This window comes from Notolepis coatsorum (genome assembly GCF_963971535.1).
Source record: "Notolepis coatsorum genome assembly, chromosome: 15".
NCBI classification, from domain to species: Eukaryota; Metazoa; Chordata; class Actinopteri; order Aulopiformes; family Paralepididae; genus Notolepis; species Notolepis coatsorum.
In genome coordinates, this window is record NC_140179.1 from 25685068 (window position 1) to 25703389 (window position 18322).

The 18322-nt window shown below is 44.1% G+C and overlaps 1 protein-coding gene and 1 pseudogene across 2 annotated transcripts; both read right to left on the minus strand.

Moving 5' to 3' along the window:
* Window positions 1–1617: 1617 nt before the first annotated feature.
* On the minus strand, window positions 1618–4772 carry LOC311241855 (cold-inducible RNA-binding protein B-like; annotated as a pseudogene). Its single transcript has 2 exons — window positions 4695–4772; window positions 1618–3151 (listed from the first exon to the last, which is right to left on the minus strand). The product of its transcript is annotated as a cold-inducible RNA-binding protein B-like (transcript).
* Window positions 4773–7577: 2805 nt separating this feature from the next.
* Window positions 7578–17513, minus strand: LOC311241981 (uncharacterized protein). Its single transcript, XM_084330935.1, has 4 exons — window positions 17438–17513; window positions 14476–14989; window positions 14291–14316; window positions 7578–9062 (listed from the first exon to the last, which is right to left on the minus strand). The coding sequence occupies exons 2-4, from the start codon at window positions 14928–14930 to the stop codon at window positions 8566–8568; spliced, it is 978 nt and encodes a 325-aa protein (XP_084187061.1). The 5' UTR covers window positions 14931–14989; window positions 17438–17513; the 3' UTR covers window positions 7578–8565.
* Window positions 17514–18322: the final 809 nt, after the last annotated feature.

An 18322-nucleotide genomic window follows, 5' to 3' on the forward strand; every position in this document is an offset into this window, starting at 1 on the left:
TTTCCAGTGAAAGTTTATTGGTTTCTCAGATTACTTCTGTAAAGGGCGGCTAAGTGGCGCAGTGGGCAAGGCGCTCGCCACTAACGCAGGAGATGCTGGGTTCGCGCCCAGCTCTCGGCGTTGCTACCAGCTTGGCTGGTCGTTCATACTAACACAATTGTCAGTGTTAGGGGTGGGAAAGCTGGTGGGTGGGGATTGGACATTGTGGACGGCGACTCCTACAGGTCGGTTGGTGCGCCTGTACAGCAGAATCAGGAAGCATCGGGGGCAGCGTGAGCCTCCCATGCGTTACTCCTCGCCACTGAGAGGTCACGCTGTATAAAAAGATGCGACAGCTGCCTCCTTGTGTACCGGAGGGGACACGTGATGCAAGGCTTGGACCTCACTGCAGCCAACCAGTGGGAGGCATAGTCTAGCAACATTCGAGACAGGGGAGAATTGAGTAAAACAGAGTTCATTCTCTTTGGATCAAATAACAAACTCAGCAAGGCCAACGGCTACTCTGTAGCAGTACTGTCTATCTGTATGTCGTGTATGTCATATATGTTATGATGAATTGAAAATGGGGGACCCTGATGTAAACAAGACTAAAGTCTTTCTCTGGTCTGCATCCCCTTAACAATTTGTGTGTATTGAGCTGTACTGTATTGTACCCATTCTGCAATCTGTTAATAACGTTTTCAATCAATCTGTTACAGTGGGTGACAATATTGTCACAAGGAAAGATGAAATTACATACCGGGGCTCCATCCTAGAGGCAAATCTTTCCTGTGACAAAATGGCAACCAATGTAATAAAAAAAAGTCAACCGACAAACAAGATTCTTGTACCGGATCTCCTCTCTGGTAAGCAAGAATACCCTGAAGACTTAACAGGAGCACTCATTCAAGGGTACGACTATGCTTGCACCTCATGGTACCAAAGCACCTCATGCCCATTTTGACATCCTAGGATGGCAGAGTACAGCAGCTTGCAATGGGCCTGGTCTACAAGATACACTACACCACTAAAATGCCCAGGTGGAAATACTTCCAAAAGGTCAGTGAATTCCACGACCACAACACCAGAGGGAGTTCCACAAATCATGTTCAACCCAGATTCGGCTCAAACAAGGGACTAAACACGTTTCGCAATTATGCCACAACAATGTGGAACCGGAACGCCCTACCCACAGCCGTAAAATAATGTGTATCCCTACCCACCTTCAAAGAGCATCTACGGGAGGGTGCAATTCGAAACTGGCCCCCGTAAATGTCCCAACCCCCTCCTAATGTACAGTTTCTTCCACCTCAAATGTATATATTTTCTTTTATGATCCTCCCATCGGATCCCGGAGTCCTGGGTCCCGTCAACATATTCAATCACAGATGTCATTACTCTATATTCATTCCTCAGTGACCTTGAGTCAGCGCCGCCATATTCACTCAGTTCAGATCCGTATCGACCCTCATTTGGCTGTTAAACGTCAAGTACAGGCAAGAGAGACAATTGTCGAGAATTGCACTCCCCTACATTTAGCTGACGCTTTTATCCAAAACAACTTACAAGTTCTGTACAACAAGTAAGCAGGAAGGAAACAACTCTGGCAGCTAAGAGTAAGTAACATTGTAAATAAAACAGTGTTGAGACTTTTTATTTTCCCTGAATCGTTTAGTAGGCTCAATGACAGTATATCAAAAATAAATTAAACTTTAATGTTGATACAAAGAACAGAAAGTACAAAAATGCTCTCATTCCGAGTTTTATAATCCGTGAGAGAAGTTAGACATCGATCACTTATACAAGTTCAGTTCATTCTAACAGCACATTTAAAATGCAGACGTTGAGCAAAGCAAAAAACACACATTGAACAGCCGACCACATTAGGCGTGTAGTTCACCAGTCTGAAAGGAATTAACTTTTTTTGGAAACTGAATATACAGGACCCTCGGCTAATCTATATTTAAAATTTAAAAAAAAATTACATGGCTGAGGCATTGCTGCCTAGCAAGCAACACTTAGGAATGTACTACGAGACACAAAAGCCTGTACGAGCTACTAAATGGATTTCTCAGTCAATAACTTGGCAGGCGGTAGGTTGGACAAGCATTAAAATGAAGCATAACTCAAACAAAAGTAAAACAGCCCTATTGAATTTCCCCTACATCCGGGGGAAAACAGGAGCTGCTTAACAGTGCAAGGTAGGAATGGTGCTTCAAAATCCTGGCTGATCAAGAAAAAAAAGCAGCTAGATCATTTCGATTGTAGAGTTTTCCAATTTCTCATTTAACGGCACCAATCAAATCAGATATTGTACTTAGTTAATAGGTGAGGTTAGAAAAAAGCTGCAAGAACAATTGCCCTCAAGTAGGAAAAAAATCTTCAACTTGTGTTTAAACATAGTTTGTCAATGAATGGCCAAAACTATGGCTACATTTGCACGATGCTTGAGCTGCAACATAATAGAACTACAAAGAGAATCGGTCAACAACACGTGGACATTTCTTAAGGGAGCGCATCTTTTAAATACAGCCAGTCAATGGATGATCTTGAATCGGGGAGAGTTTCTCGTGTGCAGCATAGCTGTATGATCCAGAGCGCCCCCCGTAGCTACCCCCGCTTCTAACTACTCCCTGTATCCACCGCCACTTCTGTATCCACCACCGCCGTAACTCCCACCGCCGCCAGAGCTACGCTCTCCTCCGCCGCCTCCGCCGCCGTATCCTCCTCCGCCGCCGTATCCTCCTCCGCCGCCGTATCCTCCTCCGCCGCCGTATCCTCCACCTCCGCCGTATCCTCCACCACCACGACCTCTGCTGCCGCCGCCGCCACCCTGCCCTGCTTCATTCACACGAATGGCTCTGCCGTCCACAGTCTTGCCGTCCATTCCATCCATCGCATCTTTGGCGTCCGCTGGGTTTTCATATGTAACGAAGCCGAAGCCGCGAGACCTTCCCGTCTCTTTGTCCATGATGACGTTGCATCTGGCGACGTTTCCGTACTTTGAGAACGCTGCCGCCAACGAGTCATCGGTGGTGTCGAAGCTCAGTCAACGAGTCATCGGTGGTGTCGAAGCTCAGTCCGCCGACGAAAAGTTTTCCCTCGTCGGACATCTTTTGTCTGTAAGCTACAGTAGCAAACTCGTGGCAAATGGAGGACCCGTGCGGTGCTGCTGCAAGTGAAGAGTGGGAGAGGTGAGACATAATTAGCATAGTAGGCAGTAATATAGGTGAGGTACATTCCTTAGTTAGCAAAGTTCATAATAGTACAAGGTTATTTCAGTCGACGACAGCCAATTGGGCGTGTTTGGGTAATGGTTTTGGTTTTGTAGGGCAGTGCAGATTTAACCCAATTATGGCCAGAAGGAATGGTTGACAGCCTACATTTAATTGCTGGGCCTGAGCGGTGGCAAGAGTTAGAATTCCTTTTGGAACATCACCAGTGAAGACCAGAATAGAATCAAAGCCTCTGACGAATGACCCCTCAAACCGTGCCCTCTTTTCCTGATCCTCCAATCACAACGGTTGCTTTCCTCTGACAAAACAGTTTGTCCAAGGGAAGCAACAGTTGTGATTGGATCAAGAAAGGGGGGGTGGAGCTTATGTTACCGGCCTCAGACCTAGGAGAATCTGAATCGGCACAAGCGATACGCAGACAAGGGTGCGCTGTGGATCTGTGAATGATGTAGCCCCTTTCGGGTCTGTGATGCACGCCTGTCCGAAACCCTCGTGCAACAGAGTACCTTTGAAATGTCTGTGCGATACTTGTACAACGAGCGTTTTTCTGAGGACCAGTTCTTCAGAGTTAATTGTGGGATTTTTCTATGAAGGTATAAGGGACTGTGTATTCACTCGTCCAACCTTGTTGGCGTGCATCAGACCCGAAAGGGGCTATGAATGATGGAGAATAGACACCTTATCTCTTCTAGCCTCGCTCTGCTGGGAGTGGTTTGTTCTGAAGACAATATTCCTTTAACATTCCAATACTCCAATTACAATACTTTAATTCTTATTGTACAAAAATATAATAAACCAAATCATACAAAAATACAACCTTCAAATGTATTCTTTAGGAAACGAAATAAAGTGCAAAACAATTAACCTTTTGGCATAAATTCAAACTATCCTTGAAGTGCAACCAATAAACCACTTTGCATCGCCATCTATATTCTTACTTACAATTAATAAACTTAATACCTCATCCTGTAGTCCGAACAATCACATTCAATTCAATGTACAAAAACCAATTGTATACATCTTACATTGAATACACATTAGCTACATAACCTTAGCTCAAATACACATTGACGGTAACACGCACGTACACACACACACACAAGCACCGTCTATCTGTATGTCATGTATGACATATGTTATGATGAACTGAAAATGGGGGACCCTGATGTAAACAAGACGAAAGTCTTTCTCTGGTCTGCATCCCCTTAACAATTGTATGTATTGAGCTGTACTGTACCCATTCTGCAATCTGTTAATAAAGTTTTCAATCAATCAAAGCACCACGTGTACTACTGTCGGTGTAACACTGAAAATAGCTAGCTAGCAGTTAGCCATTATTCAACTCGACCATTTAAAAATACTCGTCCAAACTTGCAAACATGTTCATGTACACACTCAAAACGTTACATAACATGTCACTGACAGTTCACGTTCGTTTTTAAACATCGTTAGGAATGTTTTAGATAATTATTGTATTACCTGTGAATGGAGAATAGACACGTTATTTCTTCTAGCCTGGCTCTGCTGGCAGCGGTTTACTCTGACTGCGCATGCTTGGGAGCCAAGACTATACTGATTTCCTCTATCACTCACAGGAGCGCAGGAGCGCCATCTACTGACTTGGAAGTCTAATAATATGTAGCATCTCATTCAAAAATAAATGACTGTACAGTTAGAGTAGTTGTGAATAATCTTAAAAAATAGGGCTTGTAGGGCGGCTACGTGGCGTAGTGGGCAAGGCGCTCGCCATGAATGCGGAGACGCTGGGCTCGCCTGTTTGAGCCCAGCGCTCCACATTGCTTTCAGTTTAGCTGGTCGTTCATACTAATACACATTGGCCGTATTAGGGGGTGGGAAACTGATGGGTGGGGATCGGGCGTTGTGGACAGCGACTCCTACAGGTCGGTTGGTGCGCCTGCGCAGTAGGATCAGGAAGTGTCGGGGGCAGCGTGAGCCTCCCACGCGTTACTCCTCGCCACTGAGAGATCGAGCTGCGCAGGTGAAAAGATGCGACTGCTGTTACCTCAAGTACCGGAGGGGACTTGTGCTATGTATGACTTAGTCCACATTGCAGCCGGCTTGTGGGAGGCAAGAAACAGCGTTCGTGACAGGGGAGGGTTGAATTGGATGATGCGAAATTGGGATGGGAGAAAAATGTAGAAAATGGGAGAAAAAGTGGATAAAAAAAAAAAAAATAGGGCTTGTATGTTTTTGTATACAACTTTACATGGAGGCATTTTCAAACCCTCTACAATTAGATACATTGAAAAAGGTCTGAGCTGGGCCTGGCTCACTCCTACGACCTTACTGGACACCTCGATGAGCCTGCTTAGACTGGGCTGTTAATGTCTGGAGAATAAATGTCTGAACCAGATGTTAATACAAAAGAGATTCAATAAATAATTCAGTGACAATTGACTTTAGGGGGTACAGATAAGAGCTAAGAAACCAGTGCATAGGAACACATTCAACCCGATTAGTTACCTTTAGAATTAGAGGTAAACAATAAATTTGGGTAAATTGAGTTGAGTCAAATGGATAGTTCACCAAATGTAATTGGAAAGCCTTCAGGTAGAAGCCATTCAGGAAGGATTTCCTTTCACTGAGGATCTATTAAAATACAGAGCCCAAATAATTGCATTCAGTAACCACCTCAATCGCCCGGCCTTGAATGAATTATAACGGTTAAGCTACTACTTGTCTGAATCTGACCCTCAAGTCAAAACTCTTGTATTAACGTCGCAATTTCCAGTGAAAGTTTATTGGTTTCTCAGATTACTTCTGTAAAGGGCGGCTAAGTGGCGCAGTGGGCAAGGCGCTCGCCACTAACGCAGGAGATGCTGGGTTCGAGCCCAGCTCTCGGCGTTGCTACCAGCTTGGCTGGTCGTTCATACTAACACAATTGTCAGTGTTAGGGGTGGGAAAGCTGGTGGGTGGGGATTGGACGTTGTGGACGGCGACTCCTACAGGTCGGTTGGTGCGCCTGTACAGCAGAATCAGGAAGCATCGGGGGCAGCGTGAGCCTCCCATGCGTTACTCCTCGCCACTGAGAGGTCACGCTGTATAAAAAGATGCGACAGCTGCCTCCTTGTGTACCGGAGGGGACACGTGATGCAAGGCTTGGACCTCACTGCAGCCGACCAGTGGGAGGCATAGTCTAGCAACATTCGAGACAGGGGAGAATTGAGTAAAACAGAGTTCATTCTCTTTGGATCAAATAACAAACTCAGCAAGGCCAACGGCTACTCTGTAGCAGTACTGTCTATCTGTATGTCGTGTATGTCATATATGTTATGATGAATTGAAAATGGGGGACCCTGATGTAAACAAGACGAAAGTCTTTCTCTGGTCTGCATCCCCTTAACAATTTGTGTGTATTGAGCTGTACTGTATTGTACCCATTCTGCAATCTGTTAATAACGTTTTCAATCAATCTGTTACAGTGGGTGACAATATTGTCACAAGGAAAGATGAAATTACATACCGGGGCTCCATCCTAGAGGCAAATCTTTCCTGTGACAAAATGGCAACCAATGTAATAAAAAAAAGTCAACCGACAAACAAGATTCTTGTACCGGATCTCCTCTCTGGTAAGCAAGAATACCCTGAAGACTTAACAGGAGCACTCATTCAAGGGTACGACTATGCTTGCACCTCATGGTACCAAAGCACCTCATGCCCATTTTGACATCCTAGGATGGCAGAGTACAGCAGCTTGCAATGGGCCTGGTCTACAAGATACACTACACCACTAAAATGCCCAGGTGGAAATACTTCCAAAAGGTCAGTGAATTCCACGACCACAACACCAGAGGGAGTTCCACAAATCATGTTCAACCCAGATTCGGCTCAAACAAGGGACTAAACACGTTTCGCAATTATGCCACAACAATGTGGAACCGGAACGCCCTACCCACAGCCGTAAAATAATGTGTATCCCTACCCACCTTCAAAGAGCATCTATGGGAGGGTGCAATTCGAAACTGGCCCCCGTAAATGTCCCAACCCCCTCCTAATGTACAGTTTCTTCCACCTCAAATGTATATATTTTCTTTTATGATCCTCCCATCGGATCCCGGAGTCCTGGGTCCCGTCAACATATTCAATCACAGATGTCATTACTCTATATTCATTCCTCAGTGACCTTGAGTCAGCGCCGCCATATTCACTCAGTTCAGATCCGTATCGACCCTCATTTGGCTGTTAAACGTCAAGTACAGGCAAGAGAGACAATTGTCGAGAATTGCACTCCCCTACATTTAGCTGACGCTTTTATCCAAAACAACTTACAAGTTCTGTACAACAAGTAAGCAGGAAGGAAACAACTCTGGCAGCTAAGAGTAAGTAACATTGTAAATCAAACAGTGTTGAGACTTTTTATTTTCCCTGAATCGTTTAGTAGGCTCAATGACAGTATATCAAAAATAAATTAAACTTTAATGTTGATACAAAGAACAGAAAGTACAAAAATGCTCTCATTCCGAGTTTTATAATCCGTGAGAGAAGTTAGACATCGATCACTTATACAAGTTCAGTTCATTCTAACAGCACATTTAAAATGCAGACGTTGAGCAAAGCAAAAAACACACATTGAACAGCCGACCACATTAGGTGTGTAGTTCACCAGTCTGAAAGGAATTAACTTTTTTTGGAAACTGAATATACAGGACCCTCGGCTAATCTATATTTAAAATTTAAAAGAAAATTACATGGCTGAGGCATTGCTGCCTAGCAAGCAACACTTAGGAATGTACTACGAGACACAAAAGCCTGTACGAGCTACTAAATGGATTTCTCAGTCAATAACTTGGCAGGCGGTAGGTTGGACAAGCATTAAAATGAAGCATAACTCAAACAAAAGTAAAACAGCCCTATTGAATTTCCCCTACATCCGGGGGAAAACAGGAGCTGCTTAACAGTGCAAGGTAGGAATGGTGCTTCAAAATCCTGGCTGATCAAGAAAAAAAAGCAGCTAGATCATTTCGATTGTAGAGTTTTCCAATTTCTCATTTAACGGCACCAATCAAATCAGATATTGTACTTAGTTAATAGGTGAGGTTAGAAAAAAGCTGCAAGAACAATTGCCCTCAAGTAGGAAAAAAATCTTCAACTTGTGTTTAAACATAGTTGGTCAATGAATGGCCAAAACTATGGCTACATTTGCACGATGCTTGAGCTGCAACATAATAGAACTACAAAGAGAATCGGTCAACAACACGTGGACATTTCTTAAGGGAGCGCATCTTTTAAATACAGCCAGTCAATGGATGATCTTGAATCGGGGAGAGTTTCTCGTGTGCAGCATAGCTGTATGATCCAGAGCGCCCCCCGTAGCTACCCCCGCTTCTAACTACTCCCTGTATCCACCGCCACTTCTGTATCCACCACCGCCGTAACTCCCACCGCCGCCAGAGCTACGCTCTCCATAGCCGCCTCCGCCGCCGTATCCTCCTCCGCCGCCGTATCCTCCTCCGCCGCCGTATCCTCCACCTCCGCCGTATCCTCCACCACCACGACCTCTGCTGCCGCCGCCGCCACCCTGCCCTGCTTCATTCACACGAATGGCTCTGCCGTCCACAGTCTTGCCGTCCATTCCATCCATCGCATCTTTGGCGTCCGCTGGGTTTTCATATGTAACGAAGCCGAAGCCGCGAGACCTTCCCGTCTCTTTGTCCATGATGACGTTGCATCTGGCGACGTTTCCGTACTTTGAGAACGCTGCCGCCAACGAGTCATCGGTGGTGTCGAAGCTCAGTCCGCCGACGAAAAGTTTTCCCTCGTCGGACATCTTTTGTCTGTAAGCTACAGTAGCAAACTCGTGGCAAATGGAGGACCCGTGCGGTGCTGCTGCAAGTGAAGAGTGGGAGAGGTGAGACATAATTAGCATAGTAGGCAGTAATATAGGTGAGGTACATTCCTTAGTTAGCAAAGTTCATAATAGTACAAGGTTATTTCAGTCGACGACAGCCAATTGGGCGTGTTTGGGTAATGGTTTTGGTTTTGTAGGGCAGTGCAGATTTAACCCAATTATGGCCAGAAGGAATGGTTGACAGCCTACATTTAATTGCTGGGCCTGAGCGGTGGCAAGAGTTAGAATTCCTTTTGGAACATCACCAGTGAAGACCAGAATTGAATCAAAGCCTCTGACGAATGACCCCTCAAACCCTGCCCTCTTTTCCTGATCCTCCAATCACAACGGTTGCTTTCCTCTGACAAAACAGTTTGTCCAAGGGAAGCAACAGTTGTGATTGGATCAAGAAAGGGGGGGTGGAGCTTATGTTACCGGCCTCAGACCTAGGAGAATCTGAATCGGCACAAGCGATACGCAGACAAGGGTGCGCTGTGGATCTGTGAATGATGTAGCCCCTTTCGGGTCTGTGATGCACGCCTGTCCGAAACCCTCGTGCAACAGAGTACCTTTGAAATGTCTGTGCGATACTTGTACAACGAGCGTTTTTCTGAGGACCAGTTCTTCAGAGTTAATTGTGGGATTTTTCTATGAAGGTATAAGGGACTGTGTATTCACTCGTCCAACCTTGTTGGCGTGCATCAGACCCGAAAGGGGCTATGAATGATGGAGAATAGACACCTTATCTCTTCTAGCCTCGCTCTGCTGGGAGTGGTTTGTTCTGAAGACAATATTCCTTTAACATTCCAATACTCCAATTACAATACTTTAATTCTTATTGTACAAAAATATAATAAACCAAATCATACAAAAATACAACCTTCAAATGTATTCTTTAGGAAACGAAATAAAGTGCAAAACAATTAACCTTTTGGCATAAATTCAAACTATCCTTGAAGTGCAACCAATAAACCACTTTGCATCGCCATCTATATTCTTACTTACAATTAATAAACTTAATACCTCATCCTGTAGTCCGAACAATCACATTCAATTCAATGTACAAAAACCAATTGTATACATCTTACATTGAATACACATTAGCTACATAACCTTAGCTCAAATACACATTGACGGTAACACGCACGTACACACACACACAAGCACCGTCTATCTGTATGTCATGTATGACATATGTTATGATGAACTGAAAATGGGGGACCCTGATGTAAACAAGACGAAAGTCTTTCTCTGGTCTGCATCCCCTTAACAATTGTATGTATTGAGCTGTACTGTACCCATTCTGCAATCTGTTAATAAAGTTTTCAATCAATCAAAGCACCACGTGTACTACTGTCGGTGTAACACTGAAAATAGCTAGCTAGCAGTTAGCCATTATTCAACTCGACCATTTAAAAATACTCGTCCAAACTTGCAAACATGTTCATGTACACACTCAAAACGTTACATAACATGTCACTGACAGTTCACGTTCGTTTTTAAACATCGTTAGGAATGTTTTAGATAATTATTGTATTACCTGTGAATGGAGAATAGACACGTTATTTCTTCTAGCCTGGCTCTGCTGGCAGCGGTTTACTCTGACTGCGCATGCTTGGGAGCCAAGACTATACTGATTTCCTCTATCACTCACAGGAGCGCAGGAGCGCCATCTACTGACTTGGAAGTCTAATAATATGTAGCATCTCATTCAAAAATAAATGACTGTACAGTTAGAGTAGTTGTGAATAATCTTAAAAAATAGGGCTTGTAGGGCGGCTACGTGGCGTAGTGGGCAAGGCGCTCGCCATGAATGCGGAGACGCTGGGCTCGCCTGTTTGAGCCCAGCGCTCCACATTGCTTTCAGTTTAGCTGGTCGTTCATACTAATACACATTGGCCGTATTAGGGGGTGGGAAACTGATGGGTGGGGATCGGGCGTTGTGGACAGCGACTCCTACAGGTCGGTTGGTGCGCCTGCGCAGTAGGATCAGGAAGTGTCGGGGGCAGCGTGAGCCTCCCACGCGTTACTCCTCGCCACTGAGAGATCGAGCTGCGCAGGTGAAAAGATGCGACTGCTGTTACCTCAAGTACCGGAGGGGACTTGTGCTATGTATGACTTAGTCCACATTGCAGCCGGCTTGTGGGAGGCAAGAAACAGCGTTCGTGACAGGGGAGGGTTGAATTGGATGATGCGAAATTGGGATGGGAGAAAAATGTAGAAAATGGGAGAAAAAGTGGATAAAAAAAAAAAAAATAGGGCTTGTATGTTTTTGTATACAACTTTACATGGAGGCATTTTCAAACCCTCTACAATTAGATACATTGAAAAAGGTCTGAGCTGGGCCTGGCTCACTCCTACGACCTTACTGGACACCTCGATGAGCCTGCTTAGACTGGGCTGTTAATGTCTGGAGAATAAATGTCTGAACCAGATGTTAATACAAAAGAGATTCAATAAATAATTCAGTGACAATTGACTTTAGGGGGTACAGATAAGAGCTAAGAAACCAGTGCATAGGAACACATTCAACCCGATTAGTTACCTTTAGAATTAGAGGTAAACAATAAATTTGGGTAAATTGAGTTGAGTCAAATGGATAGTTCACCAAATGTAATTGGAAAGCCTTCAGGTAGAAGCCATTCAGGAAGGATTTCCTTTCACTGAGGATCTATTAAAATACAGAGCCCAAATAATTGCATTCAGTAACCACCTCAATCGCCCGGCCTTGAATGAATTATAACGGTTAAGCTACTACTTGTCTGAATCTGACCCTCAAGTCAAAACTCTTGTATTAACGTCGCAATTTCCAGTGAAAGTTTATTGGTTTCTCAGATTACTTCTGTAAAGGGCGGCTAAGTGGCGCAGTGGGCAAGGCGCTCGCCACTAACGCAGGAGATGCTGGGTTCGCGCCCAGCTCTCGGCGTTGCTACCAGCTTGGCTGGTCGTTCATACTAACACAATTGTCAGTGTTAGGGGTGGGAAAGCTGGTGGGTGGGGATTGGACATTGTGGACGGCGACTCCTACAGGTCGGTTGGTGCGCCTGTACAGCAGAATCAGGAAGCATCGGGGGCAGCGTGAGCCTCCCATGCGTTACTCCTCGCCACTGAGAGGTCACGCTGTATAAAAAGATGCGACAGCTGCCTCCTTGTGTACCGGAGGGGACACGTGATGCAAGGCTTGGACCTCACTGCAGCCAACCAGTGGGAGGCATAGTCTAGCAACATTCGAGACAGGGGAGAATTGAGTAAAACAGAGTTCATTCTCTTTGGATCAAATAACAAACTCAGCAAGGCCAACGGCTACTCTGTAGCAGTACTGTCTATCTGTATGTCGTGTATGTCATATATGTTATGATGAATTGAAAATGGGGGACCCTGATGTAAACAAGACTAAAGTCTTTCTCTGGTCTGCATCCCCTTAACAATTTGTGTGTATTGAGCTGTACTGTATTGTACCCATTCTGCAATCTGTTAATAACGTTTTCAATCAATCTGTTACAGTGGGTGACAATATTGTCACAAGGAAAGATGAAATTACATACCGGGGCTCCATCCTAGAGGCAAATCTTTCCTGTGACAAAATGGCAACCAATGTAATAAAAAAAAGTCAACCGACAAACAAGATTCTTGTACCGGATCTCCTCTCTGGTAAGCAAGAATACCCTGAAGACTTAACAGGAGCACTCATTCAAGGGTACGACTATGCTTGCACCTCATGGTACCAAAGCACCTCATGCCCATTTTGACATCCTAGGATGGCAGAGTACAGCAGCTTGCAATGGGCCTGGTCTACAAGATACACTACACCACTAAAATGCCCAGGTGGAAATACTTCCAAAAGGTCAGTGAATTCCACGACCACAACACCAGAGGGAGTTCCACAAATCATGTTCAACCCAGATTCGGCTCAAACAAGGGACTAAACACGTTTCGCAATTATGCCACAACAATGTGGAACCGGAACGCCCTACCCACAGCCGTAAAATAATGTGTATCCCTACCCACCTTCAAAGAGCATCTACGGGAGGGTGCAATTCGAAACTGGCCCCCGTAAATGTCCCAACCCCCTCCTAATGTACAGTTTCTTCCACCTCAAATGTATATATTTTCTTTTATGATCCTCCCATCGGATCCCGGAGTCCTGGGTCCCGTCAACATATTCAATCACAGATGTCATTACTCTATATTCATTCCTCAGTGACCTTGAGTCAGCGCCGCCATATTCACTCAGTTCAGATCCGTATCGACCCTCATTTGGCTGTTAAACGTCAAGTACAGGCAAGAGAGACAATTGTCGAGAATTGCACTCCCCTACATTTAGCTGACGCTTTTATCCAAAACAACTTACAAGTTCTGTACAACAAGTAAGCAGGAAGGAAACAACTCTGGCAGCTAAGAGTAAGTAACATTGTAAATAAAACAGTGTTGAGACTTTTTATTTTCCCTGAATCGTTTAGTAGGCTCAATGACAGTATATCAAAAATAAATTAAACTTTAATGTTGATACAAAGAACAGAAAGTACAAAAATGCTCTCATTCCGAGTTTTATAATCCGTGAGAGAAGTTAGACATCGATCACTTATACAAGTTCAGTTCATTCTAACAGCACATTTAAAATGCAGACGTTGAGCAAAGCAAAAAACACACATTGAACAGCCGACCACATTAGGCGTGTAGTTCACCAGTCTGAAAGGAATTAACTTTTTTTGGAAACTGAATATACAGGACCCTCGGCTAATCTATATTTAAAATTTAAAAAAAAATTACATGGCTGAGGCATTGCTGCCTAGCAAGCAACACTTAGGAATGTACTACGAGACACAAAAGCCTGTACGAGCTACTAAATGGATTTCTCAGTCAATAACTTGGCAGGCGGTAGGTTGGACAAGCATTAAAATGAAGCATAACTCAAACAAAAGTAAAACAGCCCTATTGAATTTCCCCTACATCCGGGGGAAAACAGGAGCTGCTTAACAGTGCAAGGTAGGAATGGTGCTTCAAAATCCTGGCTGATCAAGAAAAAAAAGCAGCTAGATCATTTCGATTGTAGAGTTTTCCAATTTCTCATTTAACGGCACCAATCAAATCAGATATTGTACTTAGTTAATAGGTGAGGTTAGAAAAAAGCTGCAAGAACAATTGCCCTCAAGTAGGAAAAAAATCTTCAACTTGTGTTTAAACATAGTTTGTCAATGAATGGCCAAAACTATGGCTACATTTGCACGATGCTTGAGCTGCAACATAATAGAACTACAAAGAGAATCGGTCAACAACACGTGGACATTTCTTAAGGGAGCGCATCTTTTAAATACAGCCAGTCAATGGATGATCTTGAATCGGGGAGAGTTTCTCGTGTGCAGCATAGCTGTATGATCCAGAGCGCCCCCCGTAGCTACCCCCGCTTCTAACTACTCCCTGTATCCACCGCCACTTCTGTATCCACCACCGCCGTAACTCCCACCGCCGCCAGAGCTACGCTCTCCTCCGCCGCCTCCGCCGCCGTATCCTCCTCCGCCGCCGTATCCTCCTCCGCCGCCGTATCCTCCTCCGCCGCCGTATCCTCCACCTCCGCCGTATCCTCCACCACCACGACCTCTGCTGCCGCCGCCGCCACCCTGCCCTGCTTCATTCACACGAATGGCTCTGCCGTCCACAGTCTTGCCGTCCATTCCATCCATCGCATCTTTGGCGTCCGCTGGGTTTTCATATGTAACGAAGCCGAAGCCGCGAGACCTTCCCGTCTCTTTGTCCATGATGACGTTGCATCTGGAGACGTTTCCGTACTTTGAGAACGCTGCCGCCAACGAGTCATCGGTGGTGTCGAAGCTCAGTCCGCCGACGAAAAGTTTTCCCTCGTCGGACATCTTTTGTCTGTAAGCTACAGTAGCAAACTCGTGGCAAATGGAGGACCCGTGCGGTGCTGCTGCAAGTGAAGAGTGGGAGAGGTGAGACATAATTAGCATAGTAGGCAGTAATATAGGTGAGGTACATTCCTTAGTTAGCAAAGTTCATAATAGTTAGGGATGTCCCGATCGCCTTTTTTTGCTTCCGATCCGATCCCGAGCATGTGATTTTAAATATCTATCGATCCGATCGTTTCCGATCCGATCTTTCACATTAGTAATCAATTTTGACGCATTTTTGTCAGAAACTAGAGCGAGACAAGCCCATCTGTTGCCTATAATAGTCCGGGGCGCGAGAGCGGAGGCTTTTATTATTACATTCACCCTGAGAAATGTGCTTCTGCTTCATATGAGAAATATTAAAAGTTTCAATATATGTTTGCACATTAGGATACATTCAGTGTTCGACTTACGTAATGGTCCATTCTGGTCTGAAACGGCGACGATAAACCTCAGTCACGTAACGTTATCCTCCAGGTGAAAATTTAGTCTGAAAACTTCGCCTCCAGCCTGCTGCTTCATGAATTTTTCCTCCACGCGGAATCTCCTCCTTGCAAACATTGCAACTGGCTTGACTTTATATTTTAAAATGCTTAGTTCCAAACCTCTGACATTAAGTCTAGCTGCTCAAGTCAGTGGATATTAACTGTGTTTCGGGAGCGACGTGTTGTTGTTGTGGTCGCGTGTAGCGTGTAGCGTCTAAATTAAAGGGAATGTTTGTTGCAACGGTGAAAATTAAAGGGGAATGTGTTTGTTGTGGATAATTATTCTGCTCTGTGTGACAATAAATACATTAATGATGATATATTATATGTAATTTAAAACCAAAACTAAGGCCTCCGTATGAGTTTAAGACGTGGACATGGTCATGTTTGTTGAATAAAAATTCTTTTTTTGACTGCCGATTTTTATTATAATTTTTTCCCGATCGCCGATACTCTGAAAAGCACGTGATCGACGCCGATTCCGATCACGTGATCGGATCGGGACATCCCTAATAATAGTACAAGGTTATTTCAGTCGACGACAGCCAATTGGGCGTGTTTGGGTAATGGTTTTGGTTTTGTAGGGCAGTGCAGATTTAACCCAATTATGGCCAGAAGGAATGGTTGACAGCCTACATTTAATTGCTGGGCCTGAGCGGTGGCAAGCGTTAGAATTCCTTTTGGAACATCACCAGTGAAGACCAGAATAGAATCAAAGCCTCTGACGAATGACCCCTCAAACCCTGCCCTCTTTTCCTGATCCTCCAATCACAACGGTTGCTTTCCTCTGACAAAACAGTTTGTCCAAGGGAAGCAACAGTTGTGATTGGATCAAGAAAGGGGGGGGGGGGTGGAGCTTATGTTACCGGCCTCAGACCTAGGAGAATCTGAATCGGCACAAGCGATACGCAGACAAGGGTGCGCTGTGGATCTGTGAATGATGTAGCCCCTTTCGGGTCTGTGATGCACGCCTGTCCGAAACCCTCGTGCAACCGAGTACCTTTGAAATGTCTGTGCGATACTTGTACGACGAGCGTTTTTCTGAGGACCAGTTCTTCAGAGTTAATTGTGGGATTTTTCTATGAAGGTATAAGGGACTGTATTCACTCGTCCAACCTTGTTGGCGTGCATCAGACCCGAAAGGGGCTATGAATGATGGAGAATAGACACCTTATCTCTTCTAGCCTCGCTCTGCTGGGAGTGGTTTGTTCTGAAGACAAAATATTCCTTTAACATTCCAATACTCCAATTACAATACTTTAATTCTTATTGTACAAAAATATAATAAACCAAATCATACAAAAATACAACCTTCAAATGTATTCTTTAGGAAACGAAATAAAGTGCAAAACAATAAAAACCTTTTGGCATAAATTCAAACTATCCTTGAAGTGCAACCAATAAACCCTTTTGCATCGCCATCTATATTCTTACTTACAAATAAACTTAATACCTCATCCTGTAGTCCGAACAATCACATTCAATTCAATGTACAAAAACCAATTGTATACATCTTAAATTGAATACACATTAGCTACATAACCTTAGCTCAAATACACATTGACGGTAACACGCCGTCTTACACGCACGTACACACACACACAAGCACCGTCTATCTGTATGTCATGTATGTCATATGTTATGATGAATTGAAAATGGGGGACCCTGATGTAAACAAGACGAAAGTCTTTCTCTGGTCTGCATCCCCTTAACAATTGTATGTATTGAGCTGTACTGTACCCATTCTGCAATCTGTTAATAAAGTTTTCAATCAATCAAAAGCACCACGTGTACTACTGTCGGTGTGACACTGAAAATAGCTAGCTAGCAGTTAGCCATTATTCAACTCGACCATTTAAAAATACTCGTCCAAACTTGCAAACATGTTCATGTACACACTCAAAACGTTACATAACATGTCACTGACAGTTGACATTCGTTTTTAAACATCTTTAGGAATGTTTTAGATAATTATTGTATTACCTGTGAATGGAGAATAGACACGTTATTTCTTCTAGCCTGGCTCTGCTGGCAGCGGTTTATTCTGACTGCGCATGCTTGGGAGCCAAGACTATACTGATTTCCTCTATCACTCACAGGAGCGCAGGAGCGCCATCTACTGACTTGGAAGTCTAATAATATGTACCATCTCATTCAAAAGTAAATGACTGTACAGTTAGAGTAGTTGTGAATAATCTTAAAAAATAGGGCTTGTATGTTTTTGTATACAACTTTACATGGAGGCATTTTCAAACCCTCTACAATTAGATACATTGAAAAAGGTCTGAGCTGGGCCTGGCTCACTCCTACGACCTTACTGGACACCTCGACGAGCCTGCTTAGACTGGGCTGTTAATGTCTGGAGAATAAATGTCTGAACCAGATGTTAATACAAAAGAGATTCAATAAATAATTCAGTGACAATTGACTTTAGGGGGTACAGATAAGAGCTAAGAAACCAGTGCATAGGAACACATTCAACCCGATTAGTTACCTTTAGAATTAGAGGTAAACAATAATTTTGGGTAAATTGAGTTGAATCAAATGGATTGTTCACCAAATGTAATTGGAAAGCCTTCAGGTAGAAGCCATTCAGGAAGGATTTCCTTTCACTGAGGATCTATTCAAATACAGAGCCCAAATAATTGCATTCAGTAACCACCTCAATCGCCCGGCCTTGAATGAATTATAACGGTTAAGCTACTACTTGTCTGAATCTGACCCTCAAGTCAAAACTCTTGTATTAACGTCACAATTTCCAGTGAAAGTTTATTGGTTTCTCAGATTACTTCTGTAAAGGGCGGCTAAGTGGCGCAGTGGGCAAGGCGCTCGCCACTAATGCAGGAGATGCTGGGTTCGAGCCCAGCT